At 38.1% G+C, this 24,130-nt stretch overlaps 1 protein-coding gene across 1 annotated transcript; it reads left to right on the forward strand.

Moving 5' to 3' along the window:
- Positions 1-222: 222 nt before the first annotated feature.
- Positions 223-10,501, forward strand: LOC140236325 (uncharacterized). Its single transcript, XM_072316279.1, has 8 exons — positions 223-288; positions 2,444-2,621; positions 3,447-3,725; positions 6,319-6,594; positions 7,326-7,598; positions 8,052-8,315; positions 9,777-9,925; positions 10,481-10,501. The coding sequence occupies exons 1-8, from the start codon at positions 223-225 to the stop codon at positions 10,499-10,501; spliced, it is 1,506 nt and encodes a 501-aa protein (XP_072172380.1).
- Positions 10,502-24,130: the final 13,629 nt, after the last annotated feature.

Genomic DNA, 24,130 nt, shown 5'->3' on the forward strand with positions numbered 1-24,130 from the left:
TTGACACAATTTCACGTTTGTTTGTAGGAACAGCATTTGTTACGGCACATTTTGGTAACTTGCACATTTTGGTGATTTAACAAAATGTGCCGATACCTGACGGGATCAACTGTAACCAAAATGTGCAATTAAAAGTGGATTTGCCTGCACATTTTGGTAACTGAACTAAAACCCCATGGATGGGCTTGAGATTTAAAATACGGTCAAAGAGTTAAGGTGATTATGGTCCTGCTGCAGCAGAAAAGACAGGCAAGACACTTATTTAGCTCACCCGAGCTGAAGGCTCGAGTAAGCTATTGCAATTGCTTTTCGTGCGGGTATGCTGTGTGACCTGCGTGCCAGGTGCATGGGGCTGACAACTCAGTGAAGGAATTCTTCTGAAGGAATGGCAGAAGTACCACAGAATGTCATTAATTTGGCCGAATACGGGGACTGCGAAATACATGCGTGGGAATTGCCTGCGAGGTGCTGCCGCTAAGGGCCTTCTACTGGCGTTCTGCGTGTACCTCTGCGGGCAATTCCCCCGACTCACCCGGAAAAAAAGTTTTTTTTTTTTTTTGGTTTGTTTGTTTGTTTGTTTTTTCATGCTGTGAACTTAGCTGCGGGTAAATCGGACTTGCGTGCGCACCTCCGGGCAAATATAGGCGAGATACGCGCTAGGTAGGCCTAATGTCAGGTGCGGACCAACTGCGGAGATCCTCCGGGTAGCAAATTTGCTTCCCCGCAAGTCAAACTTCCCCAGATACGGTGTGACAAGGCCTTGAGCATATTCAAAATATGTTCCGAGTGAGTTGCGGGGGTACACGCAGAACACCAGTAGGAGACCCATACCGGCAGCACCTTGCAGACAACTCCAACGTAGGTACTTCGCTGTACCCGTAAGTCGCTCATAACAGAAAAAGGATCGGTTTCAAAGTTCCCACGCAGGTCAAACGGAATACACGCAAGTAGACGGTAAGTAACACGCGTCTAGCAAATAAGACACAAGTGCTAAACTCGTAAACATTCTTGTCCGCCCGCAGAAAATTTTCCTCCGTGCTGAAAAAAAAAAATCCCTACTCGCAACAAGCCCGCGTAGCTTGCCCAGAAAGGTGTGACACGGCCTTACAGGCCGTGTCATATCTTTCCGGGCAAGCCTTGCGTGCGACTTGCGAAGAACAATTTTTACTATCCAGAGGTCCCCGCAGATGACCTGCACGTAACAGTACCTAGCACGTATCTCACCCGTAGTCGCCCGGAGGTGCACACGCAAATCATTTTTACCCGTAACCATGTTAAGGCCTTGTCACACCTTTCCGGGCAAGCTATACGCGGGTTTGTTGCGTGTGAGGATTTTCCAGCATACCGGACAATTTCTGAGGACGGACAAGGCTTTGCGCGATTTGTGCATATGTGTCTTACTTGCTGGATGCTTGCTACTTATGTTCTTTTTGCGGATATTCTGTGTGACCTGCGTGTCAGGCGCGTGGGTGCTGACAACTCAGAAATTCATCTGAAGGAATGGCAGAAGTCCAACAGAAATGACAGAATGTCATTATCTTGGCAGCGCTGACCGCATACGGAGACTGCGAAGTACCTGCGTGGGAGTTGCCTGCGAAGTGCTGCTCAAAATTTGGCTGCGGGTAAATCGGACTTGCGAGTGCAGCTCCGGACAACTACGGGCGAGATAGTTTTCCTGCGTGCTGGGAAAACCTTACTCGCAACAAGCCCGCGTAGCTTGCCCGGAAAGGTGTGACACGGCTACGCTGCCGAACTCATTCGGTGGGGACAAAAACCAACTGCACTTACAATTTGTTTTTGTGATGATTGTGGAGGAACAGAAAGTTACCAAAATGTGCCGTCAATGTCCTGCACATTTTGGTAAATTTACCAAAATGTGCAGTTACCAAAATTTGCCGTAACTATGTTACGGCACATTTTGGTAACTGCACATTTTCGTAATTTGCCAAAATGTGCAATTTACCAAAATGTGCCGTAATAGCATAGCACCACTTCCAGATAATTTTAGTGTAGTGTTACCACATTATTTATCAACACAAGTTAGGTATGAGGAGCTTCTCGATTCGAAGGTTGTCGGAGAGTTCTTGAAATCCTGGCACATTATGTCTTTGCATACACAGTGTGAACATAAGTCTGCGTTATTCAAGAAGAGTAACATTGGTAGTAGTAACCGTGTCTGAGAAGGATGATTCAAATCATTTTCCCTCTATTAAAGAGTCCCTTGGCTGTGGACCTGGACTGCCTGAAATAAAGTGAATATCAAAATGTTTTGATGTTTCGGTATTTTATCTGTCCCTTGTAGTTATGTAGTCACAAATCAATTGGCATTTATGGCAGCTTTTGATTCCACTATTTCGCAGATGGCCCGGTCGATGACGTGATTACTATCAAGACACGTGATCAGGGATCTTCCTTGAATATTGAATGTCATGTGAGCACACAGAACCAGCCACATCCCGCCATCAATTCATACGTCATCAAAGCTGATGGCGTCACACTCTCCCAGTCATCTTCTCCTACTACAGTCCTTTCTCTACGGCCTCGTTGGTGCATCGAACTGTCGTGTGAAGGAAGGAACGCCGTGGGACAGACATCGAGTACATCGATCTATTGCCCAAGAGGTATGGATACACAAAATTTAGATTTTTAATGCAAATGCAGCAGTTACTAACGGACTTTCTACTGCTTGACTACTGTAACAATCAAAGTGACAGATTATGAAACAGTTTATATCGCATTGCCATAGATAAAACATAAATATTAAAACTGGGTCATCCCACGAGACCGACATTGAAAATTGGTCCATGAGTCACACAACCCACGAGTTATACAGTACACGAGTCATACAGCCCATGAGTTCGACACTAGACATTATATTTGATAAAACCCATGAGACCGACACTACACACTAAAGGCTCATGAGACCGACACTACGCTTAGAAAAAAGGCTTACGAGACCAGCACTACGCAAACAAAGCCCAGGTGACCGACAAGATGAGCTCTCGATCTTTTTTGAAAGTGTCAGTCTCGTGAGCCTTCTTTGCGTAGTGTCGGTCTTATGAGCCCTTTTTCTAGTGTAGAACTCGTGAGCTGTATACCTCGTGGGCCTATTTCACTTGATATTAAACTCGTGGGCTTCATTCACTTTAATAGTGTCGAACTCGTGGGCTTTGTTTACTTCAATAGTGTCGAACTCGTGGGCTGTATAACAAGTGGGCTGCATGACTTGTGGGCTGTACAACTCTTGGGCTGTATGACTCGTGGGTGTCGGTCTCGTGACGTACACCCATTAAAAGACTATAGAAGAAATGACATGTGGCGTCGTTCAGTAGGACTCTTTGAATGAAAGTGTCAAAATGCTTTTCAGCTCTGCTGAGTTATTCTTAGTTGAAGTTGTCTGTATTGTTGAAAAACCGAGTACCGATATTTTTTGTTTCCCCGTACAGCATCTCCGCCAAATGATGCTCTACAGGTTGAGTTCCAAGAGTCAGGAAATTTCAGGGAGGTCGGTGGTCACGTTGATTTGACTATATCCTGTGATATAGCCTCTCATACTCGACCATTCCCGCCCATTGACAGTTACGTCATCAAGAGAGATAGTCAAACATTGTCGACCTCCAACTCGTTTACCCTATCTCCTCGACCGGACAGCTGCACGAATATCACGTGTATTGGTGAAAATGACATCGGGTCGGCAACATCTGTTAGAACCTACTGTCCCAGAAGTAAGACCTTTTCGTTTCACTGTATATCGTATTCATGATATTCATGGTGCCTTATGTGTTTATAGATATATTTGAAGATTTTTAATGTATGTACATGAACTGTGTCCTATGTGCAGTGGTATTAGCTCCGGCTATGAAAAGCACACACATAGCAAGCAATGCGCTATTTATGCATGGGTACACAGGTATCGGTGCGAAAATGACAATGCATTTACATAGGAATATATACATGTATGACAAAAGGAAAGGATAAACCTACGTGTTGCAACATTACAGTTTTGAATGTTTATCATGGCTGTTCATATCTCCTCACTTCATGAAATATCTGCCATTTCAGATTCTACTTTCCAGTCCCGGTCTTGTGCAATTACCCCCTGGGCAATTACCCCGGACCCTTCCCCTGGCCCTAATCCTAATCCTAGTCCTGAACGTAATCCTAACCCTAACGTAAACTCCTAACCCTAAAACTAATACTAACTCTAACTTTACCACGAACCAGTATTTAGCAGGGGGGGGGGGGGGGTAACTGCCCGGATACGTCCAGTCCAAACCTTAAAGAATTGGTATAGTATTGGTGGAGATGATGATTGTTCTGTAAATCTTTATGTGAGATACCAAGAAACCACTTTTGAAATGGTGCAGAGCATACCATTCTACGATGAATTCAAAGTTTATTTGATGAAAATCGGGTTTGGAATGGCTGGGACATCCAAAAAACAAAGAAAATCAAACCAATTGTAATGAAAGATGGGTCTTACCTTTTATTAGGCTCACTCTGTTTTCTATATATCTCAGACACTTCAAAATCAATTTCCATTAACCAAACACTGGAGTCCTCTTGGAATTACATGCTCTTTCACATTTCATTAGAGATTTCTCCTATTAATATCGCCCCAAAATGTTTGAAACCTAAAGTCAGGTCTCAATCAAAACTATACAAATTCTTTAATGCCCCTCTTGACCTACACGTTTTTTGTTTTGTTTGTTTCGTTTTGCATTGATTTTGTTTCGAAGCGTGTGCTTTTTCTGATAATTCTGACGTAATGATTGCTCTCCTTTAAAATGGTTAACATTTTATTTCTTCTTTATAACGTTCCTCTGTCAAGTAACGATCCCTGCAAGGACTACGTACACTATAGTGTTAGGCTACGGTCACAACTCAGAGCGGCGACCGACCGATTTGTAACCTGCTCGGTCACTGCTGAAATTTTGGCACCGCTCAGCAGTTTTTGGAGATGCTGAGCAGGCTGTAAAACTCTAGCGATGGCCGAGCAGTGCCCTGTCGATTTCCCGTCGGTCACCGATCGATTTTCAGTAAAATTTTGGCGAAATATGGGGATCTGCAATTCGCAGAGTCCGAGCAGTCACCGAGCGATGCCCCATTGGCAACTGGACGATCTCCCACCAGCCACCGGCCGATTTTTACGAAATCGCTCAGCGACTGACGGGTGATCGATAGGTCATCTACCGGTGACCCGTAGGCGTACCGACGGCCACCCGCCGGTCTCTGCCGGAAATTTCTCGCGAGCTACCTGTGTTTATTAATGTACCTATGCGATTTGTGATGTGTTAATTAATTAATTAATTAATTAATTAATTAATTAATTAATTAATTGATTAAGAAAAACTCGAGGCAAAAGATCTAAGAGTTAAATTATCTACTAACAAACCTCAGCTATGTGATACCACAGATAGCTAGAAATTAGGAAATAAAACAAAAGGGAGGAACACCTAAGATGGAACAAAGATTAGAATAGATTAGAATTTTCCAAAATATCTTGCTTCCTTCTATATTTTACAGTATTTTTCTATTCCTATTTAATTTCATATTTTAATTTTCCCCATCTCTTGTCACTCATTTCTTCTTCAATCAATAGGCCTTTAATGAATGATAAGGTAACCAGACCATATTTTATTACGTCAACATATCAACACTAACTTTTAGCTTTCATCTCTTTTGCCCCAAAGTGGTTGCCTCTGACTTCCATGTCCCTCATGTTGGTTGCCGAGATGTTGAGATGCTGAGATGTTGTTGGGGTTTCCTTGCCTCTTATCCCTCCCCCTGCTTCTTCCAAATTGCGCTAGATTATCTTCTCCATCTAGTCCCTGGTTTCCTTCAGTGCTTCTGTCATTTTCCTCTTAACATTTTTAGTCCCTAAATCGCTCGACGGCGACCGCTCGATCTATTCTCTTGGTTTTTTTTTGTGCTGTTATCATTTTTGTCTCTCTTATTTTTGTTCCCTAAATCGCTCGGCAGCGATCGCTCGATTAGGTCAGTGCCTGGGCGGTTCCCGCTCGGACACCGAGCGTATTTTGGGCAGCAAGTGAAAACTGGTCGGTCGCCGCTGAAATTTTAACTCCGCTTTAAAACTTCAGCGGCGACCGACCGATGCCCTAAAAATCAGTGGCGCCTGGTCGGTCACTGATCGGTCACCGGTCGTTGTCCGACCGGTTTTGGCTAAAAACTCGCCGACCGGTCGCCGAGCAGGCTGATTTTGGGGGTTGTGACCGTAGCCTTACATCAAACCGCTCTCCTCATTTACTTCGCCATGTAAACCATTCAGCAACACATAACTGTTAAATTCATTGGCAGATCCACCACGTGATCATATCATTGACATCGAGTTCGACGAAGGTTTGGCTGACAATGGTCAAGGTATTGTCAACATTTCCTGTCACGTGGACGACATCGACCAACCCTACCCTGCTCTCGAAAGGTACGAGATCAAAGTTGGAAGTGTGACAGTGTCAAACTCGAGCTCGTCATCGTTCATGGTATCGCCAAGCCCTCCAGGCTGCACGGATGTCACGTGTATTGGAATGAATGAACTTGGTTCGACATCTACAGTGAATGAATTTTGTCCAACAGGTAACTTTTACTGATCAGGTCTTTTGCTATTGACAGGGATATAAAGTCTGGGTGCTACAAATGACGAGATTAGCTTTAAAGCAGAAAGGGGAAAAAATAAACATCGAGAATACAAATGAACTACATGTATACATACATGCATTCTTAAAGCTTCATTAGCATTATAGATTTTGGTGTCATGATTATCTATGTCGACGTCAATGTATATTGTATTAAGTGAGAATAGTTTTCTATTAATGATTATTTAAAAGTAACCTTTTAACTTTCATACCTACATCTACGGACAATAATCTTGATATGCCGTTATCTTTGATTTAGAACGGGATATTTTTGACCGAAACGAACCAACTACACAATAATTATTAAGATGCTTGTATGGGTTCCCCGATACTGCAGAAATTCTTAACTTTACAAGAGTAAGATATGTAGATTATCCCTTTTATTCCCGTATGAATATGACAAAGAAGTATTCAACAGTTTATGTACTCAACAATCAAACCTTAGATAGTTTTCTTGAGGAATACGAGATGTCCTCAAATTAATGATGTTTTAAACCAAGTTTGATACCAATGCCAAATTAAAGCTGTCACGGTAAAATGACGGTGTATAGTGTATTTTGATGCCTGGTGTTTGTATTTATTTTTCATGTTTACAACGTAAATGTTACCACTTACAGATATGGATAATAGTACACAATGTTTCTTTGAATTTCTTCATGATTACAAATTAAGATCCTCCCGGGGAAGACATCATAGCTCTGCAGATTGAAGAGCAGATAGTCGCGAGCGAGGTTAATCTTGTGATCACGTGTCACATCGAACCACGTGACCACCCTACACCTCCAATCGACTCATACGAGATCTCCGTTGACGGCGAGACGATTTCATCGTCAAGTGTCCCGTCTGCGATTGTGGAATCTCGTCCTAACAAGTGTATCAACATTATGTGTGAGGGAAGGAATAGACGTGGCTCAACGCGTTCAAGGGATTTATACTGTTTTAGAGGTAAATCCAGAATTTCTACTTAGGATGTTTTGCTGGTGTCCTTCATTGTTTCTATTGCTGTCTACTTAAGACATTCAAAATAATAATATGGGGGTAATATGCAAAATGCAGGGGAATTTAATTTGTAGTTTGGCTTTTCCATGATAGGCTGTTTGTTTGTTTGTTTCTAAAAAGCTTTAGTGTAAGAATGTATATGAATATTATTCTACTATATTCATAGCTAAGTTTCGATCTCAAATATGACACAATAATTATGCTAGTCTTAGCACGTGATATTCCAAAAACATTTATATGAAAGAACGGTGTATGACGTGTGGTGTATCTAAATTCCTGAATAAATAGATCTCGTACCTACGTCTTGTCTTGTCTTCCAAACTGTGATATGTGTTTTATCATAGTTTCACCTTCGAATTACATGGTTGCCCTTCATCCTGTACTTGTATTGAATAATAGATGACATAATCGATGTTCAGTTCAACGAGCGCGTGGGAGAGAACAACGGGAAAATCTACACAGTGGCCTGTCACATCGATGAGGAGTACCAGCCGACACCAGGTATCCATACCTTCCTCATCACAGCCGATAACGTCACTCTCTCATCCTCCCGCTCGCCGTCGACTGCCTTCACCCCTCGGGCCAACGGGGGCACCGAAGTCACCTGTACGGGATGGAACGATTTTGGTTCCACCACTGCAACCAAGACCTTCTGCCCGTCAGGTAAGCCTTGACATAACCCTGAAAGCATATCAATTAAAATGAAGAAATCATTTAAATGAAAGCTAGCTGGAGTATTTACCAATCTGTTTCATATTTTGATTTACAAGTATCATGAATTTTGTAAACGACGTCCTCTCATTGTTATCTTAATGTGTTACTTACAATCTGCAGTGGGAATGCAATAGTTATGGAGATCATCACGTCAGTGTCATCCTATTTAGTATCAAAGGATAAAAAAAAAAAAAATCTGGATGATATTTGCATATTTCGAGTTTCATCGACACCGTTTTTTTTTTTAACTTTGCTTTCTGGAAGATTAACGAACTGCAAAGCTGGTAAAGAAATGGAAAGCAAGACAAACACACGCATTTAATAGTCTAAATGACTTTACCCACTACTTTGAATATTTTGGGTGCCCCTCTTTTAACTGAAACATTCATAAACAAAATGTTACTACAAACACACACACACACACACACACACTCTCTCTCTCACAGAGAGAGAGAGAGAGAGAGAGAGACAAACACACGCACTAATGAACATAAATGCGCGTGAACAAAGCATTTTTCAATGAAGAGATGTTGGATAATTGGCAGTCCACAAAAATATTCACAGATTAGAAATACCTTCCATGCGCTTGACGTTATTCTGTTTTTGCCCAAACGTGGCCTTCAGGGCGTTCTCGATCGATGTAAACTTAATATCTGAAGAAGGGAGTTGAGGAAAAAATAATCATACGATATCATATCAAGTGAAATTAATTTTTCAAGAAAATTTAAGTAGAGTAGAGGCAGTGGTTGTGATCGTAAATGACAATTCAATTCTACTCTATTTTCACAACGGTTCGAGTCTGTCAGCCTTGTACTCGTTTACATTTTAAACATTCCTTTCATGAAGATTTATCATTTTGTTGTTTAAAGACATAAAGTGTACCATGAAACAATATAATATTGAATCGATGTAAACTTAATATCTGAAGAAGGGAGGTGAGGAAAAAAGATTCTACGATATCATATCAAGTGAAGTTAATTTTTTCAAGTGAAGTTAATTTTTTAAAGAAAATTAAAGTAGAGTAGAGGCAGTGGTTGTGATCGTAAATGACAGTTCAATTCTACTCTATTTTCACAACGGTTCGAGTCTGTCAGCCTTGTACTCGTTTACATTTTAAACATTCCTTTCATGAAGAATTATCATTTTGTTGTTTAAAGACATAAAGTGTACCATGAAACAATAGAATATTGAATGACCGTTTATACATAAAAAAATGTCTCCTTCATCAGATATTCTTACTCTATCTTTACTATTATTCTCCACACGGTAATCAAGTTAATGAACCCGCACGTTTTGCCTGCCATTGAGGTGATTTTACATTTATCAATCTATCAATCTCGGAATCTTGCTTAATACTGTCTTCCGGACTAGTGAGCATTTGTCTCATTGTCTTTCAAAAACTCGTAAAAGCTGTGGAAATAATAGCAGAATTTCAGCGTCAAGGAGCTTTGCAGCGATCGTCGACAACTTACGCTCTTCTTGTGGTCGTGTTCTTCCTTTCCGTAATCGTCTGCGTCGCTTACGTCAACAGAAGAAGAACATTCTTCCCCGCAGATGAGGTATTTAAAAGATGATCAGACCACAATGCCACAAGAAAGCACCAACACCCTTCAACTTGCACTTCACCAGAGTATAAAAAAAATCGTGTCAAAAGTGTTGATCTGTAACTTGCCCTCAAGGCGTAAATATTATGTAAATTATATATAAATACATATAAATATACGCGTCTCCACACCTTTCATAGCTTGCATGAAATCATGACAGTTTGGTCTTTAAGGTTTAAATGATTTAATTTCATAGGTGTAATATCTTTCTTTTCTTTTTTTTTAGTGTGTGCCATCAAGTAAATGCGGTCAAGTACCAAATTTTAAGTGCAACATGAACGAAATATAATCTTTTTCAGTGGAGGTGGCTTATATCGTAACTCGTGCAACGAAGGGTCTTACGCCAGTAAAGCGAGCATTGTAATTCGCTATAATAGTGTATTAACTTACTTTGATATTACACAATAGCTTGCACCTATAAATGTTATAGAAATGATTTTATAGACAACATAATGTACATTCCAAACTGAAATTGATTGGTCTTCATTTTCTTTTCTTTTTTTTTTTCAGGTGCAGAGTTTCGACCAGTAAACGGATTCATCTTGGACTATGGCACACTCATTTTTTTTTATTTTTTTTTTTTGAGAGAGAAGATGGTTCATTTTTGCCTCGAATATACATTGATGTTACACTGGAAAACCGAGGAGAAATATTTGATAATATTGTGTGATCACAATGGACTATGGCAATTCTTCGAGATCACCATCACGTGTTCATAGAATGCACGAGTTTGCGGTTTCCTGATTTTTTTTTTTTCGGTCCAGCCAGCGTTGTCAGACATTAAAGAAATCAACAAATTGTCGAATTCATGCTCAAGTTTTTTTTGGAAGTTATTTATCCCATTCAAAAAAAAAAAAAGAAAAAAGTCACGACCATTTTATTTAAGTCATGAAGTCAGATTTATTTTCCATGATTAGATCTGCCTTTATGTGCCATATTAAGGATTTGCTGGCAATTGAAATACAACTCTATTAGATTTTTACACTCCTATTCAATTTTCCCATTTGATTCCAATATGTAAAAAAAGTACCCCTGTTCATACAGTATCCTTGCAACTGCAATGAGTTCTACTTGTGTTTGAACGTTTGTCTCAGAACTGCGAATTGTTGTATTTTCAAATGTGAATCGTACATATTCACAAATATCTTCCATTTTCCCGTTAACGGTATGCAGCCTCGATGTCTCATGATATGTTCATGCATTAATTCGTTATTCTAATATGGAATTAACCGAATAATACTTTGGATACGCCAAGGTTATTACTTTCAAACGAAAAATCAGGCCTTTTTCTGATCTGACTTTTCTCGAGATGTTAGTAAGCAATCTTTTGTTCGGTTCTTTTGTTTTTCTCAGTTTTGGTTTTGTTTTGCCGCGTGACTCATTACTTACTAGTCCTTAAACCAGTTAACGGTTAATGTTCAAACAATATTTGCAAAATAACGTCTATTTCTACATTATTATGGTATTTTTAGATTTTTTTTTTTACATACGAAACCATCTACAGCCCTGTATATCTAATAGCAATAAAATCATGGTATTTTAAAACACTATATGATTGCACTGTTATAAACGCCATTCATCAAGAGAATAAAACCGGTTTATTCGAACATGGAGACTCGCGTTACTTTCATGTCTTTTAAAGTGTCTTTATATTGTGTGAGAATATCAGAGGTGAAAGTGTCATTGAAATACCCCCTACCTATTGTTCTACGAATGAGATTATGATTTAGAGGAAAGAGTGCATTAAGAAAAGAGAAACATGAGAATGCATTGTGAGAACTATTATTCACACAGCTGTGAACGAAATTCCAGAGTAGATAAAATGTCGGTTCACAAAGTTATTAAACGTCATAATCCGAGGTGATCGAGAAATGCAATAAATATTTTGTAGAAGCAAAGACGAATATCTAATGCAATTAGATGTGTGTGTGAGAGAAAGAACAGGTGAAATAAAGAATACTCATGACCAAGGCACAGAGAGAGAGAGAGAGAGAGAGACGAGACGAGAGTGGGAGTGAGAATAAAAAGGAGACCAGAAGAGCGAATATTCAGGAGGCAAAAACAATAAAGTGAAATTCGAATATTCAGAATACATTGCATACGTAGCACAACCATTATCGTTGTTATCATGATACATTTTTCATAAAACATCACATCACTTTCTATTTTTTTGGGTGAAAATCCTCTCCTGTGCTTCCGCAATGGATAAACTCTCTGCTTTTTAGCAAGTCGTTTAGTGCCAACAAGTCAAGCAACCTGTCATGCCAGCCTGTTCTTTAGCTCTTCATTCCCTTTACTGTCTGTGTGATGAATCAGACAAATTTCACTAGCCGGCCTACTACAAGTCATTTTGCAAATTCTTCGAATTCAGCAGATTCTCTCTTCGTCGTTGCAAAAAGTGCAAATACTGAAGCATTACTTGTTCTTTGTACAAAGTACCGAATGGTAGTACAAATGAAATAATAAATGCTGAATCAGCTTGAAAACGTGAAAAACAAACAAACAAACCAACCAACAAACACAGAAACACAGAAACGAACAAATAAACAAACAGTGTTGTAACAACGAAGTCGATTTATGCGCTGGATCACAATTTAAGATGTTAAGTCGGTAATCACGTACACCCTGTACAATGTATACCGAACCAGCTGCTTTTAAGGGTGCTTACGTGTTTGCAGGCATTATGATATAAGACATTAGATTATAAAAAAAAAATGGGGTATGGCCTGGTTCTGTAATGCTAATTTGCTTAGAATTTCATGGCAATTTATACCTAATGAAGTAATCACAGTTACACCCAAACACAATGCATGATTATGAATTGACTAATTGAGATGATTACACTAAAATAATATGTATCACATTTGTTTCACATTGGTAACTCTAACATCTGTTTGAACTGTTCGTATATATACAATATCATAATATATATATATATATATATATATATATATATATATACATACATTATTAACAGGATAATGATATATTTGTAAATCCTGTCTTCTAAAATTACCTCATGCTGTCATGTATCGAAATGTTGATTTCTTTAGACAGTTACCTGCAAAGAATTTTTGTAAGGGATTGTAACCCCAATTTTTATCTATTGGTTGGCGACTCGCTCACCTTTTTCTTGGAACATTTTGCAATCAAAGTGGAGCAACTAATATATTTTCGCTTACTAAAGTGAATATTCAGAGAACATGGAAACAGGGAAATAATCAAATTGATATTTAGGCGTCTTAAGCATTCCTCCTGGTGGCAGATCACCGGTAAAGACGTATAATGAATTTGAATGCATGACGTACGTGAGATAATTCAAAATGCAGTTTCATGTATCACCCGGCCACTGCGAGACGAAATGTAGTCCCGGCATGGCGACTAGTTGTGCATATGGAGTTTAAAAAGGGTAAACGAATGTTCCAATGAATGAAACATTATAATAATATGCTGTATATTACCTGAATAGTACTCTCTAAAAAAAGATTGAGTGAAACTCTTCATTTTTGAAGGAGTGAATAACAGAAAAGATTGAATTTCGAGTGAAATTGGAGTGAATTTTGAGTGAAAATGTTCATTTTCACTCAAAAGTCACTCCAATTTCACTCTAAATTCACTCCTTTTGGTATTCACTCTTTCAAGAGTGGATATTTTCACCCGATATTTTTTAGATAGTTATGTTATCACTATTTATTAATTAAGTCAAGTAAGACACAAAGAATGTACAAAATATGTTTTGAATAAACTATTCACTTCGATTTCATAACCTCTTGGATTCATTCTATTTTGATGAAGAGTTTCCATCAGAAGGTATGATAACCATCAAGTTTCACGATCAACCGGATCCTGATGTCGAGCCTGATGTTATCATTGAGTGTCACGTGACTCCTCACGACCAACCATCTCCACCCATCGCAATGTATGAGATAACCGTTAATGGCGTCGAGCTATCGAGATCTTCTTCACCTCAAACTCGTCTTTTTCCTCTTCCCCGCTGGTGTGTGGACGTGTCCTGTAAAGGAAGCAACGGACTCAGAAATACAACAACAGCGTCTATTTACTGTCCAAAACGTAAATATTCTTCGTTTATTTTCAAATGCTGTCTGTAATTCAGACGAAGATTTCTGTGCAATGTTGTTATAGTTGTTACGTAGAAGGGTCCGTGGAATTGTTTCCATAAAACAATGTGAAAGGAGTATTTACATGTACAACAGTACGATTCTTGAATTCGAAAGTTTATTCCGTAGTCTTCATTTATTTATTCATTGTTCCATATTCCACATTTTCGTACAACACAACAGTCAATTTGAGACGGAAATAATCAAATGTATCAGGACAAAATATGAGGAACTTACTGAAAAGCAAAAGCTTGTAGGATTTAGGCTTCGTAGTAATAATAAACGCTAAGTACAATTTGTCAATGACGAAAAATGACGAAACATGCGAGAATACAATATATGGAGAAGATAATGAATTTGAAGAATCGACAAAATGTAATGTTCATAAAATTAAACTGCAGGTTCCAATGCTAAATAAAGTAGCAATTTAATCAAGCAAATATAATTACCGACCGAGGCATCATTGTGAGTACGCGAAGATATTTCATGTGATCACGATCAAATTAAAAGTAGGATAAAAAAACAATGGCTTCAAGGTTTTGCTTAAAAGAACTAAGAAAAGTGTTTTGTTTGCACGAGTTCGCTAGGAAAGCCATTTATATTACTGGTGACGATGGTATGGTTTTGTCACACTTCAGTGCAGATATTGGCTAAAGTATTTTGATATTACGATCCAAGTATCTCACAAAACCTTCACTTGACTAATCGCCATACATGGGTAGATGCACCTGCAGCAGACGCCCTGTCAATCAGACTTCACGAACAGCATGCAGACGCCAACCATCCAGGAGGAAACATTTTGGTTACGTGTCAACTGAAACCACGTGATCAGCCTTACCCTCCCATCCACACATTCATCATTAAGGTAGACCAGGAGATAGTTTCGTCGTCACAGGTCCCTTCCTTTACCATAGCACCTCGTCCAGACAAGTGTACTCACGTGACTTGCCTTGGTCAAAATGGAGTTGGTTCTTCATCGGTTGAAAAGACATACTGTCCTACAGATGAAGGTAAGGACCAAAACAGCCTTGTTCATATCATTATCATAATTGAAGACATAAGAGCAAAGTAAGAATGGAAAAATGAAACATCATTCTTGGTCACCAGTGCATCTGTATATGTCCATAAGTCGTGAAATTGCCTAGGAGTATTATCATACGAGTATAGTGGCATTTGAACTAGTGTTTACCAGTTTTACCTCTTCGGTCTTCGCCAAATGAAGTTTGAACTAAGGTGTACCATTAAAAAAAAAGACTTGGGGTATGTGCAATGTTTTGAGTGTACGCAGCTTCTAGTCTTCAGAGTTAACTAAACGTGGCGCCATTAAGCTTACTTTAAAATGAAACAAATGACAATGAATTTGAAAATGCTTATAGTGCGTGCATATGTTAGGACCCATTACCGGATCACTTTTGTATAACTGTAACTTCTCCCAATTCAGTTCCGACAAGTCTACACGAAATCATCTCCATCGTGACGCACGATCGAGAGAGTGAAAACAAACTGGCGATCACGTGTGTTACTGACCCGGAAGACATTTTCGACACTTTCGAAATCGTAATCGACGGTGAGGTCCTGTCTTCATCATGGCATCCTACCGTCGTACTGTCACCTCGTCCTCACGAGTGCGTAAATGTCATGTGTAATGGAAGCAACGTACACAGCTGGAGTACTTCACTCGATCTGATATGTCCAGGAGGTAATAAGCTTTTGTTTTAACATGAATTTAAATTAAATTAAAAGAGGTTGTAATAATTATAAAGAGTCTAGTCACTGACATTATCAACTCTGTTGTTTGGATTGGGGATCTGTCCAAAAATGACATAAAGGTAATACACTCCTAAAATCGCAACATAATTTCAAATTCTACATCGCTATATCGAACTTTCGTTATAACTGAACAACTTAACAACAACAAAATGTATTGTTCATTATCATGGGGAAGTTGATTGCGCACTGTAATATTATATTTCATTCATGCAACGCGTGTTGCATCCCAACAGATAAGTTTTGTCCAGAGATGGAAACTGTAGAAGGAGTGTTACACCAGGAATCTACCACTGCAGCATTGTTAACGATCGCCTTCATCTTATCAGTGGCTGTGTGTGTTGCTGCAGTCATCAGGCGAAAACAACTCTCTTCTCCCACCGAGGTGATGTAGCATCATGATATAGATATATTTCTTTATAATATATTCGATTTTATTTGAATAAGATAATAATTGTAATGTATATATGATACAATTGTAATGACTGTTATTTATGGCACAGTATGATCTTATGTTATTAGTTGTAATCTATCAGTTTTCTAATAATAGAAATTAACATGTTGTCGTCTCTGTTTTCAATCAATAAAATTCACAGCACATGATTATCACGTTGATCATACTTCCATTCACAGGATTTCCTTTATTCATTGGATTGGTTTTTGTAAAACTAAGCATATTTCTGTGTAAATGCCTTTCTCTAATTCCGTTTTGTTTCAAATAAACATGAAATGAAATGAAAAGATATGAAATGAATTGATGTAATAGAAGGCTCATTGCTTTATCAAACTCGTGTATTTATAATATTAGCCATACCAGGGACTGTTTTTGCTAAGCATGTACAGTAAGCATGTCAATATGTCAGCAATTAACATCTCTAACTCTGTCTTTGCAGTTATCAATCACAGACGATACATTATAATCTAAACTGGTAAGTATGACTGGAGATACAAGAACTGACCAAGCGACCAGTAGCACAGCGACTACAGCGGAAGACAGCCCAGAATAGCCTAACCATGCACGACGGTGTCCCGCACTGAGTTGCTTGTAGATTGAGTATAGAGCAAAAATGGAACTTTCGAGAGTAGGTGGACAGCATCTACAACAACGTGGTGTCAGCTAAGCATCCTCGCAGACCGGCCTGCCAACTATAAAACGTAAAGTTATTCCGGAAAAAAACCATAACACCCAGTTACATCTTCGAAGCACCTTCACAATTACCCGCAGGCATATTGAAATTTGTAAATACACGTGTATCTGTAAGTCAGCATCACGCTATAAAAGAACAGCGCCTGTTGTCCATTTTGGAGTTGTGCTATCACCGTGCATTCATTACTCATCATCATTGCTGGGTAATCAGTTTAGGCTAAAATTTTAACCTAACTGTCAGAATAAGCAAAATATGTAACCACATGAATCAGTGCGTGATGTTGATCTGTTAACACGATTAATGATCTTACTTGCACAGAGCATCCTCACAAGTTACACCTTTGTAGACAGACACGCAATACATGAATACCATAGTGAATCAAAAGAGATTAGAATAAGTGCGATGAAATGTTGTTGAAGTCCTGATCATGATTAGATTAGTTATTATTATTATTATCATTGTTATTATTATTATTATTATTGTCATTATTAATTATTATTATCATTGTAATAATAATAATAATAATAATGATAATAATAATAATAATGATTATTATTATTATTATCATTTCTTATAAGCGTATATTTTCAAAACCGCCGCCTCAAAGAAAAGCTTGTTTTTAAAGATTCATTGATTTATTTCCTAACTAAAGAAGTAAATAGCGTTTTGCTTCACTGTAAAAGTCTGATTTACTACATGCCAACTTGGCCAGCTCTAAAGATTCCCTCTGTTCTAGGCTGTTGAAGTATAAGAGAACAAACACACAAAAGACATACAAACGAAAAGAAAATGTAACTCACACAAAAAATATATGAATTTGTTTAAAGCTCAGATAAAGGGAGTAGGCAAACAACAACATGGTACTGTTATCAAAAGATACAATTTCAGGAGAGTTTTTAAACACGAATTTAATTTACCCCTACTCCTCAGTTTACCTGTCGGTTAAGAACTTACTTTAGCCAGGCGACCTTTCAAATATGTCGTAACCTTCTTCATCATTGAAAAATATTAAAGCTTCACATTTTTTGTTATAAATTGCAGTGGTTTTTCTTATTTTTTGGTGTTACACTGTTGTGAGAAATAGATTATTGCTGTATCAGCCAACGAAGTAAATGGCAGACTTTTTGATAATGAAATATCTTTTGCCTGGCTAATTAATTCTCCACAAAGTGCCTTAATAAGGCGTTAAATAACACAAATATAATTATACACAAAAACGAGTGTATGGTAGCGTAGTATATTGTATACATATACATGTGTGCTTGTGTGTGTGTACCTTAATAATAATTAGCATAATTCTGTTTTTGTAATCAGCAGTCTGTTGCTGGTACGCGTTGCCAAATGCACCTCGCTATGTAATGCTTTCGAAATTAGGGCTACCTAAGAAGTTGGCAGAGGTATTATGGGGTACATGATTGTTAACAATGTGTGTAAAATATTGTGCAGTGATAATGCAGACGCTTATACACTAAATTGAATATACGTAAAAGATGTACGTTACTAACTTCCTATTGATTTTTACAATAATTGTTGTGACGCCCGATCCTACTAAAAAAAAAAAGAACAAAAGCACCCACACATTCAAAGTTAAATATCGGAAATAGGGGCCTTTACGGGTGTAGCTATCACAGAAGGTTACTTGTTTTGCTACTGGAAAGAACAGCTAATTTTTAAGCGGTTAATAATTGATTAGTCAGGAATTCCCCCAGAGCTCTTGGTGTTTTCGATCATAATATCTATCAGTAGAAAATTACTAAAGCGTGGCCTATTCGTTATCGTAGAGGGCGTGTTACCAAATCCTACTTTGAAATGAATTTTTCCCCGTCTCTTCCTCACTCTCGTTATCTTTTATACTCCATTCTTGTGTTGATCTTTGAGGGTTTCTTGTCGATTCTTCTGTTGTTTCCTTTTACGCATTAGCAGGGTCGAAATTTCATATTTGGTCCTTCCAGCGTCAAGACAAAAGGTTTTCATCTTCATTGTCTTCTTCTCCTCCTCCTTCTCCTTCTTCTCCTCCTTCTTCTTGTACTTGTTCTTGTTCCTGTGCTTTATCATCATCATCTTCTTCTTTCTTTTCTTTTTTTCTTCTTCTTCTTTATTATTGCAGAGAGTGTACTGAAAGAAAATGATGAGATGAAGTAAGTAAGGAAACACAAAGAAAAATTATTTGAAATTCTGAAATAAAAGAACAAATAAACAAGCAGTGATCGATATCACTCTTTTGTTACTTTCACCTCCTTGTTTGTGTAATGGAATTATGTTGTTGGTGTGCTTTAAAGAAAGAGGAGAGATAGAAAAAATGGGGCCCTGTACAACAAATAATCTACCCCAGACAGTACTGACATAAATAAAACATAATACATCTTAAAGGGGAAGGCTAGTAACTGACCAGTGGGAATCAGTGGAAATGCTGGGAGTTGATTGTTCCAATCCTTATGGGATTCATTCAAGAGTTCATTGTATATCTATTGTTGTGTGAAAATGATTTGCTTCAGAATGGTCTCATATTCAAGTAATGTGCAGTTTGATGCTTCCAGGTTAGCGTCCCTGGTCAGTGACGGAGCATTAATCTGCACATTACTTGAATATGAGACCGTTCTGAAGCAAATCATTTTCACACAACAATAGATATACAATGAACTCTTGAATGAATCCCATAAGGATTGGAACAATCATCTCCCAGCATTTCCACTGATTCCCACTGATCAGTTACTAACCTTCCCCTTTAAAGATCAAACAAGAATATTAGATATACCATAATGATGTCTCCACGAGGGAGCTCATATTGGAAGTCTCCGCAAGGGAGCACAACAATCATTGCAATAACCAATGCAATGGAATCATGACGTCCCTGGGATTCTAGTGGAGCCCACATAACACAGTCTCTATATTGAAATGAAATGGACGTATTGAAATGATGAACAGTATATCTCGACAAATTATTTGTACGGTAGTGAAATGTTAAAATTTCCCAACATAAAGACGCGCTTGTTTGTGACAAGCAGTTGAAAGGGGTTCTGGAATTGTGTGTTTCTTAACAACATAAGTGTTTGGTCATTTGTGTGTGTGTGTGTGTGTGTGTGTGTGTGTGTGTGTGTGTATGTATGTATGTGGGCAATTCCGCAGTTAGGTGGACATGACATGGATAAAAGAAATGTGCCTCTTTATCTTACCCTTTGATCTAGGTATCAACTAATGCCATGGATGTTCACCAATCATTAGGGTCTTTCAAATTCAGTAGATTTTATTTTTCGTATTTATTGATTTTGCGAGATCTAAAACCATCATTTAAAATGTACATGTGGGACTGGGGACGCTGAAATTCACTTAAATGCAAATTACAGTGGGTTCCTTTGAAATTTTTTCCTCAAAGTTTTGCTAAAGGGTAAAAGATGAATACATTTAAATACTCCAGAAGTCATGTGACATTTTGTCAATTACAAAAGGGTGAAATGACCTGCGGAATTACTCCGGACAAATGTAACGTTACTAACCGTAACGTTACTAACCATGCTTTTGGGGGTCTAGCTAAAAAATTATCGGTCGAACTGCTAAAAAATTTGAATGAACATTTGTCATGATGCAATAATTGAAATTAATGCAACACTTTGTTTGAAGTAACTTGAATTTTTGCACACTTTTTGTTACAAGACATTGATTTTTTTGTCATGTCCTTTTTTCGTAACGTTACTAACCAGCCCTTTAAGTTGCTATAGCTTTTCTAATATTTCTTGGATTGTGTTCATTCTTTTCTGTATCATAAACATGGGAAGGATGAACATGTTTTTGACATAATTTTGACTTGAAATGAACAAATGGTAATTTAGTGGTAAAAACAAACATCTAAATTTGTTCAAATGTAACGTTACTAACCGCGGAATTGCCCATGTGCGTTTGGCCTTTCTGTTGTGTTCTACAGTGATCCCACTGCTGTTTTGCTACAATGATCTTTCCAAATTGTTGTCAGAAATATCGCGCATTAATACCCTAGCTTACCACGAACACCACATACACTGTGAACAATATGATCATAAAATCTCTCATTACAACGTAACTGAAGCAAGATGTGATTTGCCGTTTGTGTCATATTCATATTGATTTTAAGACGTAAGTGACCGGTGTCTAATGTCGTGTCTTCCGGCAGTGGAGTGTCACAATAACACTAATGAGGAAGTATAGTTCTCGCCTAACTCGTAAGCTTGCTTTCCAAACAAATGAAATCATACCACCCAGGATATATTTTTGTCCACTTAACCACTTATCAGTGCATATAGGGCATGCAAGGGGGAGGTAGCTAGGACATTTTGCTTTGTTCAAATTTCTATGGTTGTATGGGACCAATGCAACACATATCTGGAAAAAAAAAGAAATGTGTTTATTCGTTTGTTTTTAATTTCTTATTGTTCCATATTCCACATTTCAACAACTAAACAATAAACATAACAAAAAATATGCATGGATACAAAATACAGCATTTAAGACGATTAAACATGTGAAATAAGAGGAATCTACCTGTGGGTTTCGAGCTAGGCGGTCACATGTTATGGACCAGAAAACTAGGGGAAAATAATGTAACAATTCACCTTAGCGCGATGAACGTACAAAATAACACAAGAATCGATATATAATAAGACATTTCCAATGATGGGAACGACATGTTATCGAACTGTCCAGCGCCTAGCACCGATACTTAAGAGCTGAAATACATCTCAAACACAGGTGTCTACGCAGCAGTTCTTTGTTGCACAACCGAAGACAGGTGATAATGATAATAAAGAGTAAAAGCCAGCTTGTCTTGTGGGCGAGGAATCGTTTTGAGACTCAGTTCAGGGAAAGGCAGCCCGATACGATGGAGACATTAGTGTTTTATTTGATTAATGAAAAATACAATGATTGTTAATACGTGTGTTTATTATCGATACAGTATGTATTAGAAGGACCGTATGTTCATGGTTTGTGTAGATACCATGTCACAATGATAAAGTGAAAGAGAAAGACAGGCTGAGAGTAGGCCTGCCTGTGATAATATGAATCTATTTCTCACTAAATCCATGTAGAGAGAGAGAGAGAGAGAGAGAGAGAGAGAGGAGCCCTGATGATATGGGATATGTATTCCGTCGGACGTATCGGGTGCACCTTCAGTAACTCTTCCCTAGGTCTGCACTTTTATTTATTACTCTAATAATGAGGGCGTATGAGCTGACGGAAACATTTCTAAAAATGAACTATTTAACGATAATGTATACACGTCAATTTATTATACTCAAATATATTCTTCGATTGCATTTGATCATCGTCAAGAAACTCTGGACTTTAATACGCATACATATTTTCGAAATTACTTTATTCATATTTCAAATCGGAGGTATGAAATCTTTAACGGTCTACATGTTATCGGTTTTGCAACAAAGTGTTGAGTCTTGACTCACATCCTGTCATGTGATTTCCATGTGTTTATCTTCTCCGAGTGTTATCATTGAAACACTACCCTGTATTTCTACTTAGTAACTATTTACATATCTTATCACCTGATTTCCCCAAACCGCTTGCACTTCTCGTAATATACGAGACTTCTCGTTATTAAAGATTCTTCGTATAGTTATAGGGCCTACACGTACGATTCAAGTTGGGCACTTTTCTCTCAAACATTACAAAAATGAACTTGTGAAAATTAGCTGCAAAATCACATCTGTAGAGATATGTCCACGTATTATTCGTTTCTAATCGACCAAAATAGAATTCGTGTTGATATCAAATTTTAAGATACTCTATTTGTGAAGAAATCACACTTAGAAGTAATGGATTTTGGGTTATTCATTCTTTTTCCCATTATTCAACATCTACGGCAAAGTCATGGTAGTACAAAAAACGTGCGTAATGTTTAATCCCTGAGTGCGCCCCCAAAAAAGCATTAGTTCTTCACAATCAGAGTCGCTAGTTACAATAATCATTATAAATACAATAAAATCAATCACAAAATATGAGATGTGGAATGACCCTCCCTAAAGCCATATTCATTAAAGATTTCTGAAGCAATAAGTAAGGATTATAACATGTTTTGTAAGAATTGTCAGAGCTGAGATAGGAGGAAGGAAGAGAACAAATAATGAGATCTATTTTTTAAGACAAGAGTGATACATTTATAATTATGTCTTCTTCTTGAAGCTTATATTTTCTTTGGGGTTCTGCTATTTATCTTTATTATCATTATTTTTGTAACATATACCATAAGTTTTGCGAACGGTGTGACCTGATAAAGATCCATTCCATCGAAACAGGAAAACGCGACTTTCTTTGACTGGTGCAGCAGCTGTTACAAGGCAGTTTCGAAGCAAAGTTCAGCCCGCCAGAATCTTCAACTAATTGAGGGAGGCACACTTCTGCCTCCCCCCCCCCTTAACCAGAAGAAGAAGAAGAAGAAGAAGAAGAAGAAGATGATGATGATGATGAAAAAGAAAAGGAGAAGAAGAAGAAGAAGAAGAAGAAGAAGAAAGAGGAGAAGTTCGCAGACCGGCCATCTCAATAGCGACACGCTGCCTTTACCAAACTCTACGGAATTCCCTCTTAGGGACAGGGAAATGTAATTTACAAAACGCCTTTTTCAAAAATTCAGAGATTCAAATTTGATACAATAGATAGATGTAATGAAAGACAAATTAGTGCACATTCCTTGATTGCCAAGATTTTCTTGTTATTTTATTTCATAATGGTAGTCTTGTTTTGCTTTGAACCATTCTCTTATCACGGCCATGAAGGACCTATAAGTTTCCACAGCCGACACATAATTCTTGGCGGTTATTATATTAGGCGGAGTGATATTTCTGTTCTAGGCTGTGCACCGTCCCGCTGCTTCCGTATCCGTATTGAGACCAATCCCGATATAAATGATCAGAGATTCGCAGGAGGTCGGCACCGAATGCACATGTTCTGACTGATATCATCTCTTTCTTGGTAAGAATACTTTGTGTGCAAAGTACGGACTAGATGAACATTGCCTGAAAATACACACTCCTATGACTTGCAAGAACATAACAATAGAAATTTTTTTAAAATCATACTCTTCTTACGTAGGTTATATTTTCATATTTTCATCAATATAATCATACACAATATATATCTAATTTGTC

The sequence above is a fragment of the Diadema setosum genome, chromosome 12 (assembly GCF_964275005.1).
Source record: "Diadema setosum chromosome 12, eeDiaSeto1, whole genome shotgun sequence".
Taxonomy (NCBI): domain Eukaryota; kingdom Metazoa; phylum Echinodermata; class Echinoidea; order Diadematoida; family Diadematidae; genus Diadema; species Diadema setosum.

Coding starts and splice junctions, on each gene's coding strand:
- LOC140236325 (XM_072316279.1), top strand. CDS start 223: ATGGTCCTGCTGCAGCAGAAAAGACAGGCAAGACACTTATTTAGCTCA. Junction 289..2,443: donor CACCCGAGCTGAAGGCTCGA/GTAAGCTATTGC, acceptor GTGAGCACACAG/AACCAGCCACATCCCGCCAT. Junction 2,622..3,446: donor ATCGATCTATTGCCCAAGAG/GTATGGATACAC, acceptor TTCCCCGTACAG/CATCTCCGCCAAATGATGCT.